Here is a 25,136-nt window from a genome sequence, read left to right on the forward strand (position 1 = left end):
ACCAATAATGTGCTCTCTTTGAAACAGGTACTTGGGTTGAAATTTAAAAGTGTGTTTTTTTCCTGCTAGTTTTGTAGTGCCTCCCCCATCTATTAGTTAGAAAGCTTGAGTTATAGTATTAGAATATTGGATTCCTCTTCATGCTTTCAAGGTGGATGTCGTTTTGGCATTCAGATCTGTCTCTTGAGGGTGGCAACCACCACAAATAAACCTCCAAGAACTATCCCCTTATCTGTATTGAGCTTTATCTATGTGATTAGAATCTGATTATTATTTAAAAAACAAAGTGACATAGGTTAAGTGAGTGGGCAAAGACCTGAAAAATGGAGTATAATGTGGGCAAATGTAAAATTGTCCATTTTGGCAAGAAGAATAAAAAAAAAGCATATTATATAAATGGTGAGATATTGCAGAGCTCTGAGATACAGAGGGATCTGGGTGTCCTAGTGCATGATTCGCAAAAGGCTAGTTTGCAGGTACAGCAAGTCATAGAGTTATACAGCACAGAAATAGGCCCTTCGGCCCATCATGTCCATGCCGGCCATCAAGCATTTATCTATTCTAATCCCATTTTCCAGCACTTGGCCCGTAGCCCTGTATGCTATAGCATTTCAAGTGCTCATCTAAATACTTCTTAAATGTTGTGAGGGTTTCTGCATCTACCACCCCCTCAAGCAGTGTATTCCAGATGCCAACCACCCTCTGGATGAAAAAAGCTTTCCTCAAATCCCCTCTGAGCCTCCTGCCTTTTACCTTCAATCTATGCCCCTTGGTTATTGACACCTCCGCTAAGGGGAAAAGTTTCTTCCGATCTACCCTATCTATGCCCTCATAATTTTGTATACCTCTATCAGGTCCCCCCTCAGCCTTCTCTGCTCTAAAGAAATCAACCCTAGCCTATCCAGTCACTTCATAGCTTGAAACGCTCCAGCCCAGGCAACATCTTGGTGAATCTCTTCTGCACCCTCTCCAGAGCAATCACATCCTTCCTATAGTGTGGTGACCAGAATTGCACAGAGTACTCTATCTGTGGCCTAACTAACATTTAAAACAGCTCCAACATAACCTCCCTGCTCTTATATTCCATGCCTTGGCTAATAAAGGCAAGTATCCCATATACCTTATTAACCACCTTATCTACCTTTGCTGCTGCCTTTAGGGATCTATGGACATGTACACCAAAGTCCCTCTGATCCTCTGTACTTCCTAGGGTCCTACCATTCATTGTGTATTCCCTTGCTGTGTTAATCCTCCCAAAGTACATCACCTCACACTTCAGGATTAAATTCCAATTGCCATTGCTCTGCCCATCTCACCAGCCCATCTATATCGTCCTGTATGCTAAGGCTTCCTCCTCACTATTTACAATACCACTAATTTTCGTGACATCTGTGAACTTACTGATCATACCTTCTATACTCACGTCCAAATTATTAATGTACACTACAAACAGCAAGGGTCCCAGCACTGATCCCTGCGGTACACCACTCATCACAGCCTTCCAATCGCAAAAACAACCTTCGGCCATCACCCTTCACCTCCTGCCACTAAGCCAATTTTGGATCCAATTTGCCAAATTGCCCTGGATCCCATGGGCCCTTACCTTCTTGACTATTCTCCCATGTGGGACCTTGTCAAAAGCCTTACTGAAGTCCATGTAGACTACATCAACTGCACTACCCTCATCTACACAACTAGTCACCTCCTTGAAAAATTCAATCAAATTTGTTAGACATTAGGAAAGCTGATAGAATGTAATTGTTTATTGCGAGGGGAATTGATTACAAAAGTAGGCAGATTATGCTTCAGTTGCACAGGGTACTGGTGAGACCACATCTGGAGTATTGTGTACAGTATTGGTCTCCTTATTTAAGGAAAGATGTAAATGCGTTAAAAGCAGTTCAGAGAAGGTTTGCTAGACTAATACCACGAATGGGTGGGCTGTCATATGAAGGAAGGTTGGACAAGTTAGGCTTGTATCCACTGGAGTTTAGAAGAGTAAGAGGCGACTGGATTGAAACCTTTTGTTCCTGAGGGGTTTTGACAGGGTGGGTGTGCAGAGGATGTTTCCTCTTATGGGAGAATCTCAAACTAGGGGTCACGGGGTTGCTCATTATTAAAAAGAGGGGCTTGCTCAGTTAAGACAGAGATAAGGAGAAATTTTTTTCTCTCTGTGTCATGAGTCTTTGGAACTCTCTTCCTCAAAAGGCAGTGGAAGCAGAGTCTTTGAATATTTTTAAGGCAGAGCTAGATAGATTCTTGATTAACAAGGGGGTGAAAAGTTTTGGGGATAGGTGGGAGGTTACAATCAGATCAGCCATGATCTTATTGAATGTCGGAACAGGCTTGAAGGGCCAAATGGCCTACTCCTGCTCCTAGTTTGCATGTTTGTATGTAAAAATATTGCAGCCTGAATAGAAGTTGGAGAATAACTGCTTCACACTTATTGGTTGGCTAATGGTTAAATAAAGTAAAATAGATTGAGGGGAGGCAGTGGCATAGTGGTATTGTCACTGGACTGGTATTCCAAGGACTCAGGGCAATGTTACGGGAGCCGAGGTCGAATCATAGAGTCATTGAGGTCTACAGCACAGAAAAAGGCCCATCAAGTCTGCGCCGGTCAAACAAGTACCTAACTATTCTAATCCCATTTTCCAGGCCCATAGCCTTGTATGCCATTACATCACAAGTGCACATCCAAATGCTTTTTAAATGTTATGAGGCCTTCTACCTCTACTACCTTTTCAGGCAGTGAGTTCCAGATTCCCACTACCCTCTGGGTGAAAAAATTCTTCCCCACATCCCCTCTAAACATCCTGCCCCTTACCTTAAATCTATGCCCCCTGGTTATTGATTCCTCTACCAAGGGGAAAAGTTCCTTCCTGTCCACCCTATCTATGCCCCTCAAAATTTTATACACCTCAATCATGTCCCCCCTCAATCTCCTCTGCTCCAGGGAAAATAACCCCAGTCTACCCAATCTCTCCTCAAAACTAAAACTCTACAGCCCAGGCACCATCCTGGTAAATCTCCTCTGCACTCTCTCCTTTGCAATCACATCCTTCCTATAATGCGGATTCCAGAACTGCATTAAACGGGGCACGGTGATGTCAGGAGTACCGCCCGACATCACCGCGTGTCATTTTACGCGTTGGCGAACGGGCCCCGCCCCCTGCTCGCCGACGGGAAAATCCTACCCTTAATGTACTCATAAAATAACTTTGGATTTTCCTTTATTTTACCTACCAATGTTTTTTCTTGCCCCTTTTTTGCTCTCCTAATTTCCTTTCTAAGGTCCCCCCCTACACATTATATACTCCTTTAGGGCTTCCGCTGTTTTGAGCCCTCGGTATCTGCCATAAGCCTCCTTTTTTCTCTTTGTCCAATCCTGTATGCCCCTTAACACCCAGGGTTCCCTGGATTTGTTGATCCCACCCTTTGTCTTTACTAGAATATGTTGGCCCTGTACTCTCCCTGTTTCCTTCTTGAATGAGCCCCACTGCTCTGACGCAGATTTACCTAAAAGTAGCTGCTCCCAGTCCGTTCTTGAATCCCACCATAACAGATGGTGAAATTTGAATCCAATAGCCATCTGGAATTAAAAGCCTGATGATGGCCACGAAACCAATGCTGATTGTTGTAAAAACCCATCTGGTTCACTAATGCCCTTTAGGGAAGGAAATCTACCGCCCTTACCTGGCCTGGCCTACACGTGACTCCGGACCCACAATGTGGTTGACCCTTAAATGCCCTGGCAATTAGGAATGGGCAGTAAATGGTGGCCTAGCTAGCGACACTTATATCCCAGGAATGAATAAAAAAAAACTCTGAAAATAAATCAATGTATTTACCAAGCATGGAGTGTGTTATGCAAAGTTGAAATTATCCTTTGTCCAGAATATAGAGCTTAAATTATCAACATGCTAGATGGGCTGAATATTATTTCTTTATTTCTTATTGCGACCACGCTTAAATTGGTCACAGTAATATTGCATGTGCGGAACGTCAGTATTATCCCGTTTTATTCGACCCTTCTACAAAATGTATCTTGGTGTTATTACTGAACCTGCTTAGGCAGTGCCTGCTTTCTCAGTCAGGGGTAAAAGATCCTGCGCCACTATTTCAAAGAGCTGGAGAAGTTATCCTCAGTGACCTGGGGCCAATATCTATCCCTCAATCAACATCACTAATAAACAGGTTATCCTGTCATTATCATTGCTGTTTGTGGGAGTTTATTGTGCGGAAATTGGCTGCCACGTTTTCCACAGTACAACAGTGATTACACTTCGAAAGTACTCCATCGACTATCAAGAACTTTGAGACATCCACAGGTCACAATAGGTGCTATAGGAATCCAAGTCTTTTTGAGGTATTTGGGGTGGGGGTGGAATTAGAATTGAAATTGATTTGCATCAGCAACTTTTAAGACATCATTTGTTTGCCTCTATGTTATACAGTTCATAAAACAGGACTAGATGGTAGGCTAGTGGTAATATTAGTAATCCAGAGGCCCGAAATAATGTTCTGGCGACAGTTTAAATCCCACCACAGCAACTAGAAAAACTCACAATTAGTAAATTGCTTTTTTTTAAACCATTCATGGGATGTGGGCTTCACTGGCTAGGCCGGCATTTAGTGCCCATCCCTAATTGCCCTTGAGAAGGTGGTGGTGAGCTGCCTCCTTGAACCGCTGCAGTCTATGTAACATATTAGTTTCATTACTAATAACCTGAAACTACCGGATTGTCATATAAACCCATCTGCTTTACTTCAGAGGAATTTGCTGTCCTTACCCAGCCTGGCCAAGTGTACACTCCAGGCCCACTGTAATGTTGGCTGCTAACTGCCTCTGAAATGACCTAACATGCTAATCAATTGTAGGCAGATCGCCAGCACTTTGGGATGTGAGCATCGCAGCTAACAATGAATAGCGTTGGAAAGAAGGCTCACAAAAACTGAGTAAGGATTTGAAACCTGATTGCCCGCTGTTATTGGGATTTGCAACTAAGTAGTTGGCTGGTTCCTTTATATCAACTCACATCAAAAAATAAACATCCTGAGTTGACTTTCTTTAAGCGGTTCAATATCATTGCTGCACTCATGAGCCATTTCAGGATGTTCCCTGTTACTGCTGAATAAATACTTTGAGTTTATGTTGTATTGTGACAGCATCTGAACTTTACTGACAGACATCTTTGAGCTTTACTTTTGCTGCACATGTGGTAGTCATAATACAGAATGAGGTAAGTGCACAAATTAATACCATCCATAAAGAGGCTGCACATAGCTATTGCACGAGTAACTCCAATGGCTATCCAGATCTTCATGTTTATGCATGATGGACAGTTTTCACTACAAAGGGTCAGTTTACACTAAGATCTCATTGACAAGTTATCAAATATTCAATAAAGACCACTTATTTGTGGTTTTCACAGAGTAATGGGCAACCATGGAATTCATCAAAACAACCTAAACTCTCAATAGATTTAATTCAAATGGAATTTGACATATTCACTTACTGTAAATCAGTGGCCCCTATTTTATCTCCTGCTTGGCATGAACACCACTATTAGTATAAAACCATGTATCCTGTAACTCACTGGGTGACCTGATGAGTGAACACAAGAATTAGGAGCAGGAGAAGGCCATTTGGCCCCTCAAGCCTGCTCCACCATTTGATAAGATCATGACTGATCTGATTGTGGCCTCAACTCCACTTTCCTGCCTGCCCCCATTGCACCCCGCCCCGCAACCCACCCTGCCCCCATAACTCTTGACTCCCCTGTCGATCAAAAATGTATCAAACTCAGCCTTGAATGTATCAGGAACACAATTAAATAGTGCCATGGGATCTTTATGCCACCTGATGGGACAGACAGAGTTTAACACCCTATCCGAAAGATTGGACCACTGACAGATTACTCCCTGACAGTGCAGCAGCAGGAGTGTCAGCCTTGATTTTTAAGCTCCAGTCTCTGGAGTGGGACTTGAACCCACAACCTTATGACTTAGAGGCAAGAATGCTACCACTGAACCACAGGTGTATACTGAACATATGTAGTAAAGCTCGTTTGCACACTGCGTGATTTTCTTCAGTGCAACAAAGCAGGCTTGTAATTTAATTGTATGACCCTCTTTATCCATGCTTTTGCACAATGGGCAGCAGAAATGTGGAATAGTCTCACAAAAAAGCAGTAGATGCTAGCTCAATTAATCATTTTCAATTTGAGATCGATAGATTTCTGTTGTTGTTGTGGGCCTTAGATGTGGTAGTCGTGGACCTGGATTTACAGATAATGCTGGAGGCTAGGTGGTTGGTAAACTTTATCTTTTATTGAACATTAGGCTAACTATATACAATACAGACTCCGCACGTGACTCTACATAGAACTATCACTCTCTAAGTTCTGTTGTCATGTGATCTTACATCACTGATGATGTAGACTGTATATTTATATTTTAAAATTAACCCTTTATACTCCTTCTTCTCCCAAGTCTTTGACTTCAATAAATACTATTTACATTGCACCACATCTCCCCACTGAATTCTCTGCCTTCATCCCTGGTTCGCAAAGATAAGCATTGTGGTGGTTTCACCAATCTCCTTGACCTTGTTCTCATCTCTTTCGGAGGTTGTATAAGATTTAAGTTCTCCATGTTGTCTCCCAGTCTTTGGGTGTGTGTACTGAACTTCGCGCTCTCTATAAAGGTGCCTTGTTGAAAACTAAAATAGGTATCAAAGGCTTTAATAACTTCTTCATATGTTGCCATGTCTTTGTTTATGCCCTGTTTGACCATTACATCATCTGCACTACTGCCTGTGGAGTAGAGTAAGGTACTGACCTGCCCCTTACTAGTCTTCCCTGCTAGCCCTGAAGCTGTTCTGTACCTGGTAAATCTGCGAAGCCAGTTCTGCCACTTCTCGTCTCAATCCGGGCCATCCCCATGGTTGAAGCACTCTGGTGAAGGCAGCATTTATTCCATGTCTTCCTTTTACTGTTATCTTCCTTTTACTGTTGCCTTCTCTGGATCTTGGTTGAAGATTTTCCTGTGCTGTTCTTGTCCTGCAGTCATTTCTCTTGCTGCTTCTTCTAGTTACTGGGCTCTTCACTCGTTGCTCCTTTCGTCGTGTTTTCCACTGCCACCATCTGTTATCATCGTTGTGGGCCTTAGATAGGGTTGTTCATGGATCTAGATTTACAGATAAGGCTAGAGGCTGGGCTGTTGGTAAACTTTACCTTTTATTGAACATTGTTTTAACTATGTACAATCCAGACTCAGCACAGGTCTCTACATAAAACTATCTCTCTCCATGTTCTCATATGATCTTATGTCACCGATGATGTAGACTATATATTTACATATTTAACATTAACCCTTTATAGCACAGTATGAAGGTGATATCGAGCCAAGGTGGGTAGATGGAGTTAAGAAACAGGTCAACTTTTATCTCATCGAATGATGGAACAGGCTCAAGGGGCTGAATGGCCCCCTCCTGTTCCTATGTTCTTTTCTTTGGTTATTTTTGTTTGTGTCCAAAAGCCAGGCCTTTCAGGAGTGAAGTTTAAAAACACTTCTTTACTTAAAGAATGACAGAAGTTTAGAACTCTCTTCTACAAGCAGCAGTTGATGCTTGATTGGTTGTTAATTTGAAACCTGAGATTGATAGATTTTTGTTAACCAAAGGTATTAATGGATATGGGGCAAATTAAAGGGGATTAAATGGAGTTAGATTGCCAATCAGTATGATTGCATTGAATGGTGGAACAGACTCGACGGCCTGAATGGCCTCCTGTTCCTGTTACTGATATGGCCGCACAACCATTGTTCTACACAGATATATGATAAATAAGATTTCAGTAGTGAAAACATGTGATGTGTAGAAACCAGCTCTAATACAACCCCTGCAAGAGTTAACGTACTTCAAACAGAGAATTCGTTAATAGTTCTTTTTTTGTTAATACAAATGACACTGTCAATATACACTAATCAAATTTTCTATCATAGAAGCAAATGGAATTTATAAAGCTTGCCTATCAAAAAGCAGTAATACATTATTGTAAAACACAATTTCTTTTGAGCTTTGTACAGCAAAGAGCTGGAAAGCGACTGGGCCAAAATATTGAGGGAAAACAATGGTGTGGTAATGTGTAAATTGGCGGGCAAATTCATGGGATTAAGAGAAATGCCGTGAGTTGCGAGTTTCCAGAATTTGCTGGTTGATTTGCACCTCTCCACCATTTTGCACCAATGATATCTTTCCCTTAGCCTGCCTGTTATTTTTAAGAGCTCGTTGGATTCATCCATTGAGTTCACCACAGAAAGTTAAGTCCTTCAATTAAGAGTGTAAGTTCCCTTTCTAATGATGTGATCATTGTTAATGCAGTGTCTTTCTGATCCAGAATGGGAACAATTAAAAAATCTTCATGTCATTTCTGCATGTTGTTAGAGATTTTGAAGATGCTGAACTTAATCTTTTAAAGATTTTTCCGTCAGTTCCCTTTTCTTTCTCTATCTCAATCAAATCTTTCTTTCCCTCTCTTCATTTCTCTTTCTGTAGCTGATTTGACTCGCCCCCCCTCCCTTCTCAGCCATTTTTTTTATCGCAATCCTTAAATCTCGTTCATTAAAGAGATAACCTGTTAACCCTGCCATTCCCTGAGATTCCAGATGCACACTTGTCCTCACTGTGCTGCTGTCAGCTCACACAGCCAGCAAGTTACATGACAAATTGTATTTGAGCTGAAAGGTGCAGGAAATAAATGACATGGTGAGACGCCACGCTTCAGCAAGATCTGGCCTAGTAGCATTTTCAGTAAACAAAAATGTGCTCAGCTTTCAGAAAGTAGTCACCTGTGTTCACAAGCTCTGTGAAATGTTAGCAAGAATGTTCAGTTGCATATTTTCTGATGGACCTTTAATTGAAACTCAGAGCTTGATTGCATTGAATGGTACAACGGGCTCAACGGGCTGAATGGCCTCCTGTTCCTGTTACTGATATGGTTACGCAAGTATTGTTCTGCACAAATATATGATGAATAAGATTTCAGCGGTGAAAACATTTGATGTGTAGAAACCAGTTCTAGTACAGCCCCTGCAAGAGTTAACATACTTCAAACAGAGAATTCATTAATAGATCTGTTTTTGTTAATACAAATGATACTGTCAATACTCTAATCAAATTTTCTATTAAAGAAGCAAATGGAATGTATTAAGCTTGCCTATCAAAAAGCAGTAATACATTATTGTAAAATGCAATTTCTTTTGCGCTTTGTACTGCAAAGAGCTGGAAAGCGACTGGGCCAAAATTTTGAGGGAAAACATTTGCAGTCAAATTAGTATATTTATTGCAGGAGCATTTCTTTAATTACAGGATTTCACATGCCATCCCAATCCCAATTCTTCTATCCCTCCCATGTCATCCCCATTCAACTCTTGCCATGCCCATCCCCTCCAATCAATCCCACCCTATTCTTCACAGAACAATCTCTCCAGCCCGGGTAACTTTGTTGGGGCTCTCTGGGTGTGTCACGTGCTCCAGTCCTCGGCCCACGTCCCTCCACGTACACCAGGCACAACCCACCCAGAATATACCCACCAACTGACCAATCAAAGCAGTCTGGACAGTCAAGCGGTGTGTTATTGTTGCTATAGATTGACATCAGCTTTTCTGAACTGTAGCTAGCCATGGCCCTTTACATTTGTATAAAAGCAGGAAATGTTTGGGATAGCCATTTTTACTCTTTAACACGAGCTCACTCAAATGAAATTGGAACAGAAAATGCTGGCAAGCACTCGGCAGAGTGTGTGGGGAGAGAAACCAGGCTAATATTTCAGGTCAATGACCATTCATCAGAGCTGACAGAAGTTAGAGATCCAATTCAAGTCAGTTTAGCCAACTTTTAGACCATTTTCTAGGATTGAGGAAACCACTTTATAGCCGGAAGTGCATAAATACAGAAATATACTGTCGCTAAAATGCATTGATGTAATTATTCAATTCTAGTTGATCGGGAATGGTTCCTCATCAAGAGATGTGATCATACTGTGCTTTTATTGTCAGTGATGGGCTATATCCTGTCTGTCGCAAGCATGAGTGGCCATCTTCAATGTTTCAGTTTTTAAGCTGATTGTTAGGAGGTTTTGCATGTAGGAACTATGGTCATTCACCTGAAGAACTGAACTGACAGTTGCGTACAATGCACTCGCAGGTTCCTCGCTCAGGGTGAATATTTCTTATGAGTTTATCTGTTCTTTGCAAATGCCAGTAGAATTTTGGTCTAGCTGTATGAATGCTTTGTCTGTCCAATCACAGTCGCAAATTTGATCCTGGGAGATTGTCATCTTGTCTGCGATGATGGAATGGAATGTAGTGAGCTAGCTCCTTCTTTGTAATTCACAATATTGGAATTAGACTTGTCGGGCAGGTAACTGAAATAACAAGATTATAGTATTGAATGTGAAGCTTAAATGAACGGAAGGCTAGGCTAATTGATTTCACCTCTAGGCACTAGACTCCAAATTTATCATGGATTTAAATGCAGCCAAATCCAATGTTGGATGTGTTTTTTTTAGAAATCTTCAAAAATGTGAGATTCCTTTCCTCAGTATTACTGATGTGAAATTAACCAACATTGATATTTTTTGTGTAAATTGCAAATATATTATTAATAAAAAGCATTTATTTTACTGTATTTGGTCAAGATGAAAAGTGAAACCACAGCTTGTGGATTACAAAAATATCATATGTATATATGCTCTGTATCACTCACGACTCCTCAGATATTAAAGCAGTTTGTGCCCTTATGCAACAAGACCTGCACAGCATTCAGGCTAGGGCTGATAAGGGGCAAGTAACATTCACACCACACAAATGCCAGGCAATGACCATCTCCAACAAGAGCGAATCTAACCATAAACCCTTGACATTCAATGGCATAACCATCACTGAATACCCCACTATCCACATCCTGGGGGGGATTACCATTGACCAGAAACTGAACTGGACCAGTCATATAAATACTGTGGCCACAAGAACAGGACAGAGGCTGGGAATTCTGCCGTGATCAACTCACCTCCTGACTCCCCAAAGCCTGTCCACAAGGCACAAGTCAGGTGTGTGATGGAATACTATCCACTTGCTAGGGTGAGTGTAGCTCCCACAACACTCAAGAAGCTTGACACCATTCAGAACAAAGCAGCCCGCTTGGTCAGAATCCCATCCACCCACGTTAAACATTCACTCCCTCTGCACTGACACACAGTAACAGCATTGTGTACCATCTACAAGATGCACTGTAGCATTTCACCAAGGCTCCTTCAACAGCACCTTTCAAACCCACAACTTCTACCACCTAGAAGGACAGGGGTAGCAGATGCATGGGAACACCACCAGCTGCAAGTTCCCCTCCGAGCTACACATTGCCATGACTTGGACTATCTTGCCATTCCTTCACTGTCGGGTCAAAATTCTGGAACTCCCTCCCTAACAGCACTATGGATGTACCTACACCACATGGACTGCAGCACTTCAAGAAGGCAGCTCACCACCACTTTCTCATAGGCAACTAGGGATGAGTAACTGTCAAGAAAACAAGAAATTGTAATATTTTCCTTCTGTTAATAACCCTGTCATGTTTTGTATGTACTGGAAGACAGGCTTGGGGCTGGGATTTTGTAGATATGGTAATTGGAGTAAGAGCCAGAGTGACTGCAAAGGTCTAAAACCAACAGTAAGAAGTGGTTTTGATATGCTAATGAACCAAGAGGAACTTCAGTCAGAGTTTTACATAAAGCAATAATAGGAATGTTTTTGAATTAAGTTGTTTTAGTTCAAAAGGGGATATATGCAGGTTGTAAAAAGATGTAAGTAAGGTAAAGATAGGGTAAATTTGTTTTTACTAAGTCTAAGAGCTAGGGTAAAGAAACAAGTTTAATCAATTCTGGACAGAAAGCATTTCTGAAGAGACTGGTTGAGATAATAGACAGATCATAGGAAATTCACACATTTAAGGAAATACTGAAGCTTAGGTGGGGGTAGCTGCTTAGATCTCCCAGAAGACAGCAGGACAGCTGATCAGAACTCCCAGAAGATGGTGTGAGCCAGGCAGACTGGGAGAACCAGGCGCTGTCAGCCTCAGAGGACACCCCATGGAAAAAATGGCACTGTGTGGTAAAAATTCTATAGATTTTGAAATCTATAAGGATAATTGCTGAACAGAAAAGAGGACAGTTAGCTTTGAGAGTAGTTAAGTTAAGATCTTCTGGAATTATTTTAAAGTAATGTTTAGTGCGTGAAGCCATTCTTATGTTTAAATGTAATTGTGTTTTTTTTTCTATTTTCTTTTAATAAACGTTTACTCTGCTATAAAATCATCACAGGTAGTCAAGGACATCATTTCCTGATTTCAGAACCTCTCATACTATATAAATTGCAAAAACCGTTTTGGCAGCTGTTTCAAGTTTCCCTCTGGGATTTGGGCAGCTTGGCATTTACCATCAGCCGTGCCATAACCCAACAAATGCTGGCCTTGCCTGTGACACCCACACCCCGTGAAAGAATTTTTTTAAATTGTAATTACCTGTATAATGATTTATTGAAAAAAACTTTTATTATCATTCTATGCTTTATTTGTTGACAAGCTTTGTGTTCAAGAAGAATTGGGTAATAGCTGGAACTGGAATTGACACGAGGGGCCAAATGGCCTCCTGCTCTGCTATATCATTCCATGATCCTAACCAAAAACCTTTGTTCCTTTTTTGTTTTTAGATGTCATCCACACTGTGGGACCTGTAGCAAGAGGGAACTGTGATGAGCGCCTTAAACGTCAGCTGAGAAACTGCTACGAGACTTCCCTGAAGCTGTTGGAGGCTCAAGGGCTGAAATCTATCGTAAGTGTTATACTGCGAGGAGTCTAAATTACCCTTGTGCAGATCCGTTAAAGATTTCACATAAAGCATTGGCTCTCTCTTCAGCTTTCTAAATCTAAAAATAATCTAACATCAAAGGTCTTGAAAGAGCTACAATTTACTAGAAAATCAGGTCAGGAAACTTGGGATTCTCCTACATTCTGCAGAAGTTGACTGTGACACTGATTAGCATGTATCAAGTGATAGTTATAGTTTTACATTATCCATGTTTCTTCCGCTATTTGGAAAGATCCAGTCTTTCTCCTCTGATTCTGATGAGTTTTGGCTGTCTCCCTGCCCACGCACACTGTGCATATCCCAAAACTGGATTATGTCCAATCGTTCATCAATGTTGTGTGGATGTACAGTGTCCATTTACATGCAGGGTGGTACTCTATGTTCAATGCAACTTTACTTAATCCACTTACTGATTGCATGGAATTGCCCAAGTGGTCAGGACAATCTCCACTGAAAACAAACTGTATGCCTGGGGCAACTAACTCAGTCTCACTGAGGTTGTACAGTATCTCCATACACATCAGCTCCATTAAATTTGTCCATTGACATTGTACCAAGTACCTTGACCAAAATTTAGTTCTTATCTTTAGTATATTTCACCCATCTCTACCGAATATAAGAGCCTAACTGGAGCAATTCTACTCTCTTTGACTACAGAGGTAGGGTTAGTAAGGAACAAGTGAAGTCCATTTAGTCTTTATATTCGATACCTGTTTTAATGGACTATGATTGCACGTTATAGCCAGGAGAGAATGGCAGCCGTGGAGAGAATGTTTCCAATTCCGGGAGAACCTAAAATTAGGGGCCATAAAAACAAGATAGTCACTAATAAATTGAAGAGGGAAATAAGGAGAAATTTCTTTGTGCAGAGAATGGTTTGAATGTGAAACTCACTACCACAGGAAGTGATTGAGGCAAACAGACTAAATGCTTTCAAAAGAAATTAGATGCGTGCATGAGAGAATAGGGAATAGAAAGATATGCTGCAAGGCTGAGATGAGGTCGATTGAATGGGCGAAGACTTGTGGCGAGTATAAGGACCGGCACAGACTAGTTTTTTTTATTAGTTCATGGGATGTGGGCGTTGCTGGCTAGACCAACATTTATTGCCTATCTCTAATTGCCCCTGAGAAGATGGTGTGAGCTGCCTTCTTGAACAACTGTAGTTCATGTGTTGTACGAACACCCACAATACTATTAGGAAAGGAGTTCCAGGATTTTGACCCAGTGACAGTGAAAGAATGGCGATACAGTTCCAGGTCAGAATGGTGTTAAACTTGGAAGGGAACTTGCAGGTGGCGATGTTCACATGCATCTGTTGCCCTTGTCCTTCTAAGTGGTAGAGTTCACGGGTTTGGAAGGTGCTGTCGAAGGAGCCTTGGTGAGTTGCTGCAGTGCATCTTGTAAGTGGTATACACTGCTGCCACTGAAGGGAGTGAATGTTTGTGGTTAAGGTGTCAATCAAATGGGCTGCTTTGTCCTGGATGGTGTTGAGCTTGAGTGTTGTTGGAGCTGCATTCATCCAGGCAAGTGGAGAATATTCCATCACATCCTCACTTGTGTCTTGTAGATGATGCACAGGCTTTGGGGAGTCAGGATGTGAGTTATTCATCACAGAATTCCCACCTCCTGACCTGCTCTTGTAGCCACAGTATTTATATGGCTGGTCCAGTTCAGTTTCTGGCCAATGGTAACCCTCCCCAGGATGTTGATAGTGGAGGATTCAGCGATGGTAATGCCATTGAATATCAAGAGGATATGGTTAGATTCTCTCTTGTTGGAGATAGCCATTGCCTGGCACTTGTGTGGTGTGTACGTTACTTGCCACTTATCAGCCCAAGCCTGAACATCGTCCAGGTCTTGCTACATATAGACATGGACTGCTTCAGTACCTGAGGAGTCGCGAATGATGCTGAACATTGTGCAATCATCAGTGAACGTCCCCACTTCTGATCTTATGATGGAGGGAAGGTCATTTATGAAACAGCTGAAGATGGTTGGGATGGTTAGGATACTACCCTGACAAACTCCTGCAGAAATGTCCCTGGACTGAGATGATTGATCTATAACAGCCACAACCATCTTCCTTTGTGCTAGGTATGACTCCAACCAGTGGAGAGTTTTCCCTCTGATTCCCATTGACTCTCAGTTTTGCTAGGGCTCCTTGATGTCAAAGGCAGTCTCGCTCACCTTATCTCTGGAGTTCAGCTCTTTTGTCCATGTTTGGACCAAGGTTGCAATGAGGATAGATGCTGAGTGACCCTGGCAGAACCCAAACTGAGCGTTAGTGAGCAGGTTATTGCTGAGTAAGTACTGCTTATAGCACGGTTGATGACACTTTACATTACATTGCTGATGATCGAGGGTACACTGATGGAGTGGTAACTGGCCAGGTTGGATTTGTCCTGCTCCTTGTGTACAGGACTTACCTGGGCACTTTTCCACATTGTCGGGTTGATGCCAGTGTTGCAGCTGTACTGGAACAGCTTTGCTAGGGGCGCGGCAAGTTCTGGAGCATGAGTCTTCAGTACTGTTGCCAAAATGTTGTCAGGGCCCATAGCCTTTGCAGTATCCAGTACCTTCAGACATTTCTTGATATCACATGGAGTGAATCGAATTGGTTGAAGATTGGCCAGAGACCAGGATGGATCATCCACTCGGCACTTCTGGCTGAAGATTTTTGCAAATGCTTCAGCCTTGTCTTTTGCACTGATGTGCTGGGCACCCCCATCATTGAGGATGGGGATATTTGTGGAACCTCCTCCTTCACTGAGTTGTTTGATTGTCTACCACCATTCACTATGGTTGGGCTGATTGGCCTGTTTTGTGTTGTATATCCTAGCTTCTCAGTCCAGTTTACAAAACAACACCATTCAACCCCCCGCTGAATGGAACATGAGGAAGAACGTTTTCTGTGCAACGAGTGGTAATGACCTGAAACTCGCTGCCTACAAGGGTAGTGGAAACAGAGAAAATGATTTCAAAAAGAAATTGAATGGGCACTGGGAACTATATTGTTGTTCCTTCACTGTCACTGGTCAAAATCCTGGAACTACCTCCCTGACAGTACTGTGGGTGTACCTACACCACGTGGACTGCAGCGGTTCAAGAAGGCAGCTCACCACCACCTTCTCAAGGGAAATTAGGGATGGGCAATAAATGCTGGACTACCCAGCGCCACCCCCTTCCCATGAATGAATTTTAAAAAGCTTGGGAGAAATAAATTTACAGGGCTACAGGTGGTAAAGCAGGGGAATGTGACCAATCGGATTGCTCTGCAGAGAGCCGGCATGGATTAAAAGGGCCAAATGGCCTCCTTCTGTGCTGTTATGACTGCTCTATGACTCAGTCTACCTGCATGGATTTGGTACTTTGTTAACCTTAGTATAACCATGGCATTAATCTCCACTGATCAAGCATAGCGATGTCTTTTCCTTTAATTCTTTAGTAGGGCACAAGATAGACATGAGAGGTCTAAGTTTATTTTTCCTCCGCATACTGCTCATAACATGCCAGATTTTCTAAGCTATGCTCAATTTGGAAAGCTGACAGAGCACATTAAAGGTTAATGGAATCATGGCAATGCATGCTTGGAGGGCGGAGAGGGTGTGGGGTAGGGTGGAGAATGGAAGTCACTTGATTTAAAAACTGATTAAAAGGGAATTGTTCAGGAATGTTGAAGATTTATTGAGCATTTCCCTCACCCCACCTCCCCCTGCCCCACTTGGGAAAATTTTCATATCATATGGATGGTGATTTGAATCAATGGCAGATCCTGACGTTCTCTCGTGAGATTCCCTGATGAAGTTACGTGGTGCCATTTGCTGCGACTGTTTAAGCAGTCACTGTAAAATAGGATGAAAAGCATTCTGCAAATTCCTGATGCTTGCCCTGTGATTTGAGCTGATAAACTGCTATGTCAGCCTTTATAATATCTGCCAAAATAGCTGCTGTGGGAGTTGAACCTGACGCTCCTCAGTGAAAAATAATTCACCAGCTTGCCGTCACTTACCCCCTACCCCACCTCTTCCCTTCCAACTCTAGTAAGGGGACCGAGATTTATTTAACACAATATTTACGCTGATGTTAGCTGAGACAGTTTAAGTGGCTGCATTTCAGAACTGAAGAAACTTCTTGATAAATGTGAAGTCTTTCCATGTCAAACCATCTAGAAACTAAACACTAAGCAATCTTCCTCCTATTTCAACAACCCTCACTCTCTGCTTGGTGGCGTACGATGAACCCATAAACTGAGCTCTGCTGCTAGTGAAGAACTTGCTCTTCAGTTCCTCCGCCTCTTGTACCTTTTATCCATGCTGCCTGCTCATGGAGGGGTTAGGTTACAGCAGAGTGAAACTGTGGCTGATCAGAATTAAGTAGGCCACCCCATTCGAACAATTTGTAAACAAAAGCTGTACGAGTCCAGCCACGGGGCTTTTAGCCCAGTAGGCGGGGGAAGTAAAAAGCAAATTCTGACAAATGACAATGATTACATTAACACAGCAAGTGTCCGAATCGCGGCTTGTAAAGATCTGTCAGAATTGGTGTTCAACTCAAGAGCCCCTTCTGTTGAGCTAATGAAAAAACAGAGATTACCAAGTTCATGATAAGAAAGAAGACATTGCCAAGAGGTGCACTTACGATTTAAAATAACAACAAGTGCTGCGTCAGTTGCGGAGAGGGACACCTCCTGAGTCTAATTTCAGTGAATATTTTATTTGATGAATTCCTTTTCTGTACTCCTAGCCCATTTAGTAGAAGACAGGGACATATATGGACGCAGGTTGTGCCTCATTTATCATCCATTCCGTAAAATGGTGCCTTGTGGCACAGGCACACATTAAGAGTTTAGAATTGTCAGTGTCTGACTTTTGGCTTCTGCACAAACGCTTTGCAATCCTTGGAAAATTCTATGGGTGGTATCGATGGTTCTTGGTAAGAATCAGTATTTGTGTTAAAGGCGAGCTGGCAGCAGCCTAAAAAGGATAATGATGGCATGGTTGACAGGCGTGATGTGAGGCAATATGTTGGACACTGTTTCTTAATTAATATTTGTGGTAGTGCTCTTGAAGGTCATTTAAAAATGCTGCATCATCATTTGTTGCTCTTTATTACTGAACCGTGCACTGTTTGAATGTAAATTGTTAATAATAAGTGGCCTAGACCCAATTAGTACAATTAAAGGTTCTAGTAGTATATTGTTCAGCTCCAATTAACATTCAAGTGAAAGCACTTTTTAACCAAATAAGATGTTTAATGAGGCCTGCGTTCTAGAACAGGAACCAAATTGAATTTATGCTCTAAATATACTGGTCGCAGAGACCCGAAAAGTGGTAGATTTAATTTCTTTCCATTTGCAATGAGTTAGCTAGTCTTAACTGGGTTGGTGGTTGGAACAATTTCTGAGGCATTGAGTTGGGATGGGGAAAAATAGCAAGCCCATGCTAGGAATGCATGTCTGTGAATGTTGGGGGAGACTGCTATCTTTGAATAGCCTCCTGACACTCACTAACTTGAGATCTCTCTGCGCTTCTCCAATTCTGGCCCCTTGTATAATCCCAATTTTCATTGTTCTACTGTTGGCAGCTTGGCCTTGCCTAAGCTCAGGAATTCTCCCCTAGATGCCCCTCTCTTTTGGAGCTTTCCCTAAAGCCTGCGTCATTAACCAAGCTTTTGATCACCTGCCCTAATATCTCCCTCTGTGATTGGATGTCAAATTTTATCTGATAAAGCTCCTATGAACTGACTGGGGATGGTTTTACCACATTTTAAGTGATATATAAATGCAGGTTATCGTTGTTGCCAAGGGTCACGCATTAATATCGGTCACACGAATAAGGTAGTGACCCACACCTTTGGAACTGAGCCCCAACGAGAGGTTGGCACCTGATGTAAAAGAGGGAAGCGGAAAATTGTTGGCAGGAGAGAAAATAAAAATATAAACAGCAATGTAGTCCTTAACTATTTTCCTTTTGGAAAAGGACTTGGTATTTGAATACTGATTCTGTACAATGTCAGGGAGTCTAATTTTGTTAATTTCCAATCAATGACTCACGAGAAGGGGAGAAATCCCACAAAAGTAACTTTGTTTTCATATTTAACAAATGCAATTAGCTTAGAGGCCTGTTGCAAACGTTTGAACCATGTTAACATTTGCAATGTTGATAAGGCACATGATGAGAACCCTCTTCTGAATTTTGATTGGTTCAGATTAACAAATGCAATTTGAGATCATCATCATTAATTAAAGTGTCAAACTCTGACATCTGCAAATTTCGGGTATCTTTAAAGTGTCAGCTAGCATCCTGGGAGCGGACACATCAAGGCAGCAGGTTGCCACTTTTGATTACTCTTCCGTACCAAACACTGAAAACTTGTTGCATTGGTGTTCTCCTCAAAAAAGAAAAATAAAAAGTTGGGGTGGTGGGGTTGGGCCATTTCTTTTACAATACATTTTAAAAACGAATTTTCAGATATCTGCCTTTCCCTGGGCCTGTGTTAACTGTAACTGCACTAAGTCTTAATGCTTTCATCAGAATAATCAGTTCGAACAAAATAACTTTCGTGTTAATGCTTCTGAAGCTCCAGATTTGGGAGCCAGACCTGGGAGTCTGAGTGCAATATTTTTACAGATCCGAAGTGGCTTCTTTAAGTGGTGAGGTAGAGTTGGGGGGTGGGGTGGTGGTGGTGGTGATGGTGGGGGTGGTTGTGGTGGTGATGGTGGGGTGTTGCGGTGGGGGGTGGTGATGGTGGGGGGAGGTGGTGGGGTGGTAATGGTGAGGGGTGGTGATGGTGGGTGTTGGCGGTGAGAGGGGGTGGGGTGGAGATGGTGGGGGGTTGGTGGTGATGGTGGGGGTTGATGGTGGGAGGTGATGGGGGGATGGGGTGGTGATAATGGGTGATGGTGGGGGTTGGTGATGAGAGGCGATGGTTGGGGGTGGCGCAGGATGGTGTCAGTGGCGATCACACAGACCTGCAATGAGCCAGAGATTAAAAACTTCAAGTTTAAATCAAGACTGTCAGTGTTTTTAGTTATCTAGCAGATAGTGACCTGAGATTAATATGGTTGTGCAGGAGGTACTTTATGGCCAGAATTTTCGGCTCGATGAGTAGGGGGCTGGGCCCACTCGCCGAGGCATAAACTGATGCAAAGTGATGCCAGGCATGTGTCCCAGTGTCACCACGCGTCATTTAGATTTTCAGTTTGGCAGACGCACAGCCGACTTGGCTGTGTGCCTGCCGAACTGTCAAAGGCCTATTAAGGCCACTTAAATACTAATTAAAACTAACAAACTGAGCTGCCTGTCCCACCTTAAAGTTGGCGGGCAGGTGAAGAGCCCAGGTGGCCTTCACATTTTTCATGGAAACTCATCCACGGGCAGGATGCGGTTTCATGAAGTGTTTATAAATTGAATAAAAATTTTTATAAAAATTCGTTGACATGTCCCAGCTCATGTGACACTGTCACATGAGGGGACATGCCTTAAAAAATTTTTCTTTTCTTTATTTAGATTTTTTAAAACTTAAACTAATCTCCCTGAGATAGCTCTGTGCCCCAACTCAGGGAACCCACCCCCCCACCCACACAGGGAGCGCTCAGCGCTTCCGGGTGCTTAATTGGCCCGACCATGTAAAATGGCGGCATGGACCTGGTCGGGGGCACTGATCGGGTCCGTGCCTGCCCCCGCACAGCCCCCCCGACAGGGGGAAAATTCTCCCCTATGTTATACCTCACTTAGGCTGCCAAGGTCATATTTGCTCTCTTGCAGAATGCCATTTGATGGTATTTATTTATCTCTTCCCTGGTTAAACCTGCACTCCTAATGCACTTCACATAGAGGCTCAAATTCTATCACCCTTTTGTCTGCGTTTGGCATTATTTGTCTGAGTGTGGCAGGAAATGTTAGACAAGCTGCTAATGTCTTTTGTTCCGTCCACTTTGACTTGACTTGCTGAACTCAATGTTGCATCTTTCACAGCTAATTTCACCCAGAGATTGTGCACGCAGTGATACATTGAATGGAAGGGAGTGTTTTTTTTTTCTGCACAAGTTTGTTAAAATTTGCAGGGTAGAGTTTCCGCTTTGGCTGCAAGTGTGCCCCAAGGTTGCGCAGGTTTTGAGCAACATTTTCCCCCTCGCGCTTCCATTCAAATTCATTTGTGTACCGCGTATGCAAAATCTGCCGTGAACAACAATTGGGCGGCATTTTAGAATGAAATTTTCCTTGAAAAAAAATTGCTTTAAAATATTGCTTGATATATTTAAGAGCGATGACTGTGGAGTTTTATGAATACAGTTGAGAATGGGTTTATTGCAAAAAAGTAAGCATTTTCAATCGAAGTGTTCAGTCCACCTCTGAATAACCTGGTTATAAACCCCTTAAGTGACTTTTTAAAAAAAGAACTGCACAGAACCATTTGCTAGTTATATTGGGGTACTGTATTCAGTTGCATGGTAAATTAGAAATAAATTACTTTCAGAAGCTTTAAAAACATGTCCATTGGTGTCCTTGCACCCAAACGAAGTGACTTAATTTGAAGAGCTCCCTTGAAGAGCACAATTCTTGGAAACTCACCAAGGTGATTCATTCAGTCTCAGGGAGTGCCGGGTTTCATAGGCAGTGCTGACTTATGGCGCAATTTTTTTTTTAAAAAACCGGCTCAAAAGGTCACGCAAATTCGAGTTGCACTGAACGTAATTTGCGCTTGAAATTCATCTGCAGCCGACCTTGGGCAAATTGTGGTGATGGCAAATTCAACACAATTTAGCAAAAACTCCAGGCTATCGTTTTTTTATGTAGACATGCCAAGCAAAAAAAAGGCTCAGATGCTAAATTTACATTTGCAGTCTGTACTTAAAGGAGCAACAGTGTGTTTTTTTAAATTTAAATGCAGGCGGTGTGCAGCACAATCTTTGTAGAAGATGTTCAACAGAGAAAAGAAAGCACATTTCTAACCCATCCAGATATGCTAGAAAAATTGAGACTGTCACTGTCTAAAGACTGAATTCAAACTAAAGCTGGGCAGGAAACAAAGGTACAATCTGCTCACCTTGTTAGATTCAAAATCCTGCCAGAGAATTGGTTTAAATAAAAGTCCTTTTTTTGTTGGCTCCCCAAGGATTTAATTGTTGACTGTAACAGGATTGTCTGCAGCAGTCCGCTTGACAAAAGCCTGGGCTAATTCAGGAACCTGATGCTGCAGTGTCTGGCCTCTGCATGGCACCAAAGTCAGCACGGAAATCTAACATCAGTACAGTCCAGATGAGAAAAGACAAATCATTCCTTTAAGAATTTGCCTTTAGTACCCTAAACACATTCATAACCAACGACCTAACTTTTTAACCAGACCTTTGGTCAATTGCCCTAATATCTCTCCCTATGTGGCAAATTTTTTTTATCATGCTCCTGTGAACCATTTTGGTACGTTTTATTATGCCGACCTACATTGGCTCCTGGTTAAGCAAAATCTTGATTTTTAAGTTCTCACCCTTATTTCAACTCTCCTCCAGCCCTGCAACTCTCTGAGCTCCTTGTGCTCCTCCATTTCTGATCTGTTGCACATCCCTGATTTTAGTCAAAACAAAATAAAAACAGAATTACCTGGAAAAACTCAGCAAGTCTGGCAGCATCGGCGGAGAAGAAATCAGTCAACGTTTCGAGCCCTCATGGCCCTTCAGCAGAACTGAAGCATAGTTTCAACAAGGGAGAAATATAAATTGGTTTAAGGTGGGTGGGGGGGAAGAGACACATTGAGGGTGTGGTGTGAGCAGATAATCAAAAGATGTCAGAGACAAAAGGGTCAAAGAGGTGTTGAAGGTGGTGGTCTTTGTCTGAGAAAAGTGCTAATTAAGAATGCAAGACAGGATATTCAAAGTACAGCTCTAGTGGGGGTGGGGTGGAAAGACTAAAGGTTTTAGTTTTTGATTTAAAAATAATGGAAATAGGTGGGGAAAGAAGAATCTATATAAATTATTGAAAAAAAAGGCGGGTGGGGGGGGAAAAGAAACGGGGTGGGGATGGGGGGAGGGGGAGTTTAAGATCTAAAGTTGTTGAATTCAATATTCAGCCCAGAAGGCTGTAAAGTGCCTAGTCGGAAGATGAGGTGCTGTTCCTCCAGTTTGCGTTGGGCTTCACTGGAACAATGCAGCAAGCCAAGGACAGACATGTGGGCAAGAGAACAGGGTGGAGTGTTAAAATGGCAAGCGACAGCGAGGTTTGGGTCTTTCTTGCGGACAGACCGCAGGTGTTCCGCAAAACGGTCGCCCAGTTTGCGTTTGGTCTCTCCAATGTAGAGGAGACCGCATTGGGAGCAACGAATGCAGTAGACTAAGTTAGGGGAAATGCAAGTGAAATGCTGCTTCACTTGAAAGGAGTGTTTGGGCCCTTGGACGGTGAGGAGAGAGGAAGTGAAGGGGCAGGTGTTGCATCTTCTGCGTGGGCATGGGGAGGTGCCATAAGTGGGGGTTGAGGAGTAGGGGGTGATGGAGGAGTGGACCAGGGTGTCCCGGAGGGAACGATCCCTACGGAATGCCGTCAAGGGGGGTGAAGGGAAGATGTGTTTGGTGGTGGCATCATGCTGGAGTTGGCGGAAATGGCGGAGGATGATCCTTTGAATGCGGAGGCTGGTGGGGTGATAAGTGAGGACAAGGGGGACCCTATCATGTTTCTGGGAAGGAGGAGAAGGCGTGAGGGAGGATGCGCGGGATATGGGCCGGACACGGTTGAGGGCCCTGTCAACGACCGTGGATGGAAAACCTCGGTTAAGGAAGGAGGAGGACATGTCAGAGGAGCTGTTTTTGATGGTAGCGTCATCAGAACAGATGCGACGGAGGCGAAGGAACTGAGAGAATGGGATGGAGTCTTTACAGGAAGCGGGGTGTGAGGAGCTGTAGTCGAGGTAGCTGTGGGAGTCGGTAGGCTTGTAATGGATATTGGTGGACAGTCTATCATCAGAAATTGAGACAGAGAGGTCAAGGAAGGGAAGAGAAGTGTCAGAGATGGACCATGTGAAGATGATGGAGGGATGGAGATTGGAAGCAAAATTAATAAATTTTTCCAGGTCCCGACGAGAGCATGAAGCAGCACCGAAGTAATCATCGATGTACCGGAGAAAGAGTTGTGGGAGGGGGCCGGAGTAGGACTGGAACAAGGAATGTTCCACATACCCCATAAAGAGACAGGCATAGCTGGGGCCCATGCGGGTACCCATAGCCACAGCTTTTATTTGGAGGAAGTGAGAGGAGTTAAAGGAGAAATTGTTCAGTGTGAGAACAAGTTCAGCCAGACGGAGGAGAGTAGTGGTGGATGGGGATTGTTGGGGCCTCTGTTCAAGGAAGAAGCTAAGGGCCCTCAGACCATCCTGGTGGGGGATGGAGGTGTAGAGGGATTGGGCATCCATGGTGAAGAGGAAGCGGTTGGGGCCAGGGAACTGGAAATTGTTGATGTGACGTAAGGTGTCAGAGGAATCACGGATGTAGGTGGGAAGGGACTGGACAAGGGGAGAGAGGAGGGAGTCAAGATAACGAGAAATGAGTTCCGTGGGGCAGGAACAGGCTGACACGATCGGTCTGCCAGGACAGTTCTGTTTGTGGATTTTGGGTAGGAGGTAGAAGCGGGCCGTCCGAGGTTGGGCGACTATCAAGTTGGAAGCTGTGGGAGGAAGATCTCCAGAGGAGATGAGGTCAGTGACAGTCCTGGAAACAATGGCTTGATGTTCTGTGGTGGGGTCATGGTCCAGGGAGAGGTAGGAGGAAACGTCTGCGAGTTGACGCTCAGCCTCCGCGAGGTAGAGGTCAATGCGCCAGACAACAACAGTACCACCCTTGTCAGCATTCTTAATTAGCACTTTTCTCAGACAAAGACCACCACCTTCAACACCTCTTTGACCCTTTTGTCTCTGACATCTTTTGATTATCTGCTCACACCACACCCTCAATGTGTCTCTTCCCCCCCACCCACCTTAAACCAATTTATATTTCTCCCTTGTTGAAACTATGCTTCAGTTCTGCTGAAGGGCCATGAGGGCTCGAAACGTTGACTGATTTCTTCTCCGCCGATGCTGCCAGACTTGCTGAGTTTTTCCAGGTAATTCTGTTTTTATTTTGTTTTGGATTTCCAGCATCCGCAGTAGCTTTTAGCTTTTTGTTTTTATCCCTGATTTTAGTCACTTCACCATTGGTCGCTGTGCCGTCAGCTGCCTGGATTGGA

General features: G+C 43.1%; 1 protein-coding gene across 1 annotated transcript in view; it reads left to right on the forward strand.

Annotated features, from left to right (window-relative positions):
• The window catches only part of macrod2 (mono-ADP ribosylhydrolase 2), an 896,565-nt gene that overhangs the window by 548,798 nt on the left and 322,631 nt on the right, over positions 1 to 25,136 (forward strand). Inside the window, exon 7 of the mRNA XM_078556471.1 lies at positions 12,770 to 12,891. Within this exon, the coding sequence (XP_078412597.1) occupies positions 12,770 to 12,891 (122 nt within the window). The remainder of the gene's footprint in view (positions 1 to 12,769; positions 12,892 to 25,136) is intronic.

This window comes from Cetorhinus maximus, chromosome 14 (genome assembly GCF_964194155.1).
Source record: "Cetorhinus maximus chromosome 14, sCetMax3.hap1.1, whole genome shotgun sequence".
NCBI lineage: Eukaryota > Metazoa > Chordata > Chondrichthyes > Lamniformes > Cetorhinidae > Cetorhinus > Cetorhinus maximus.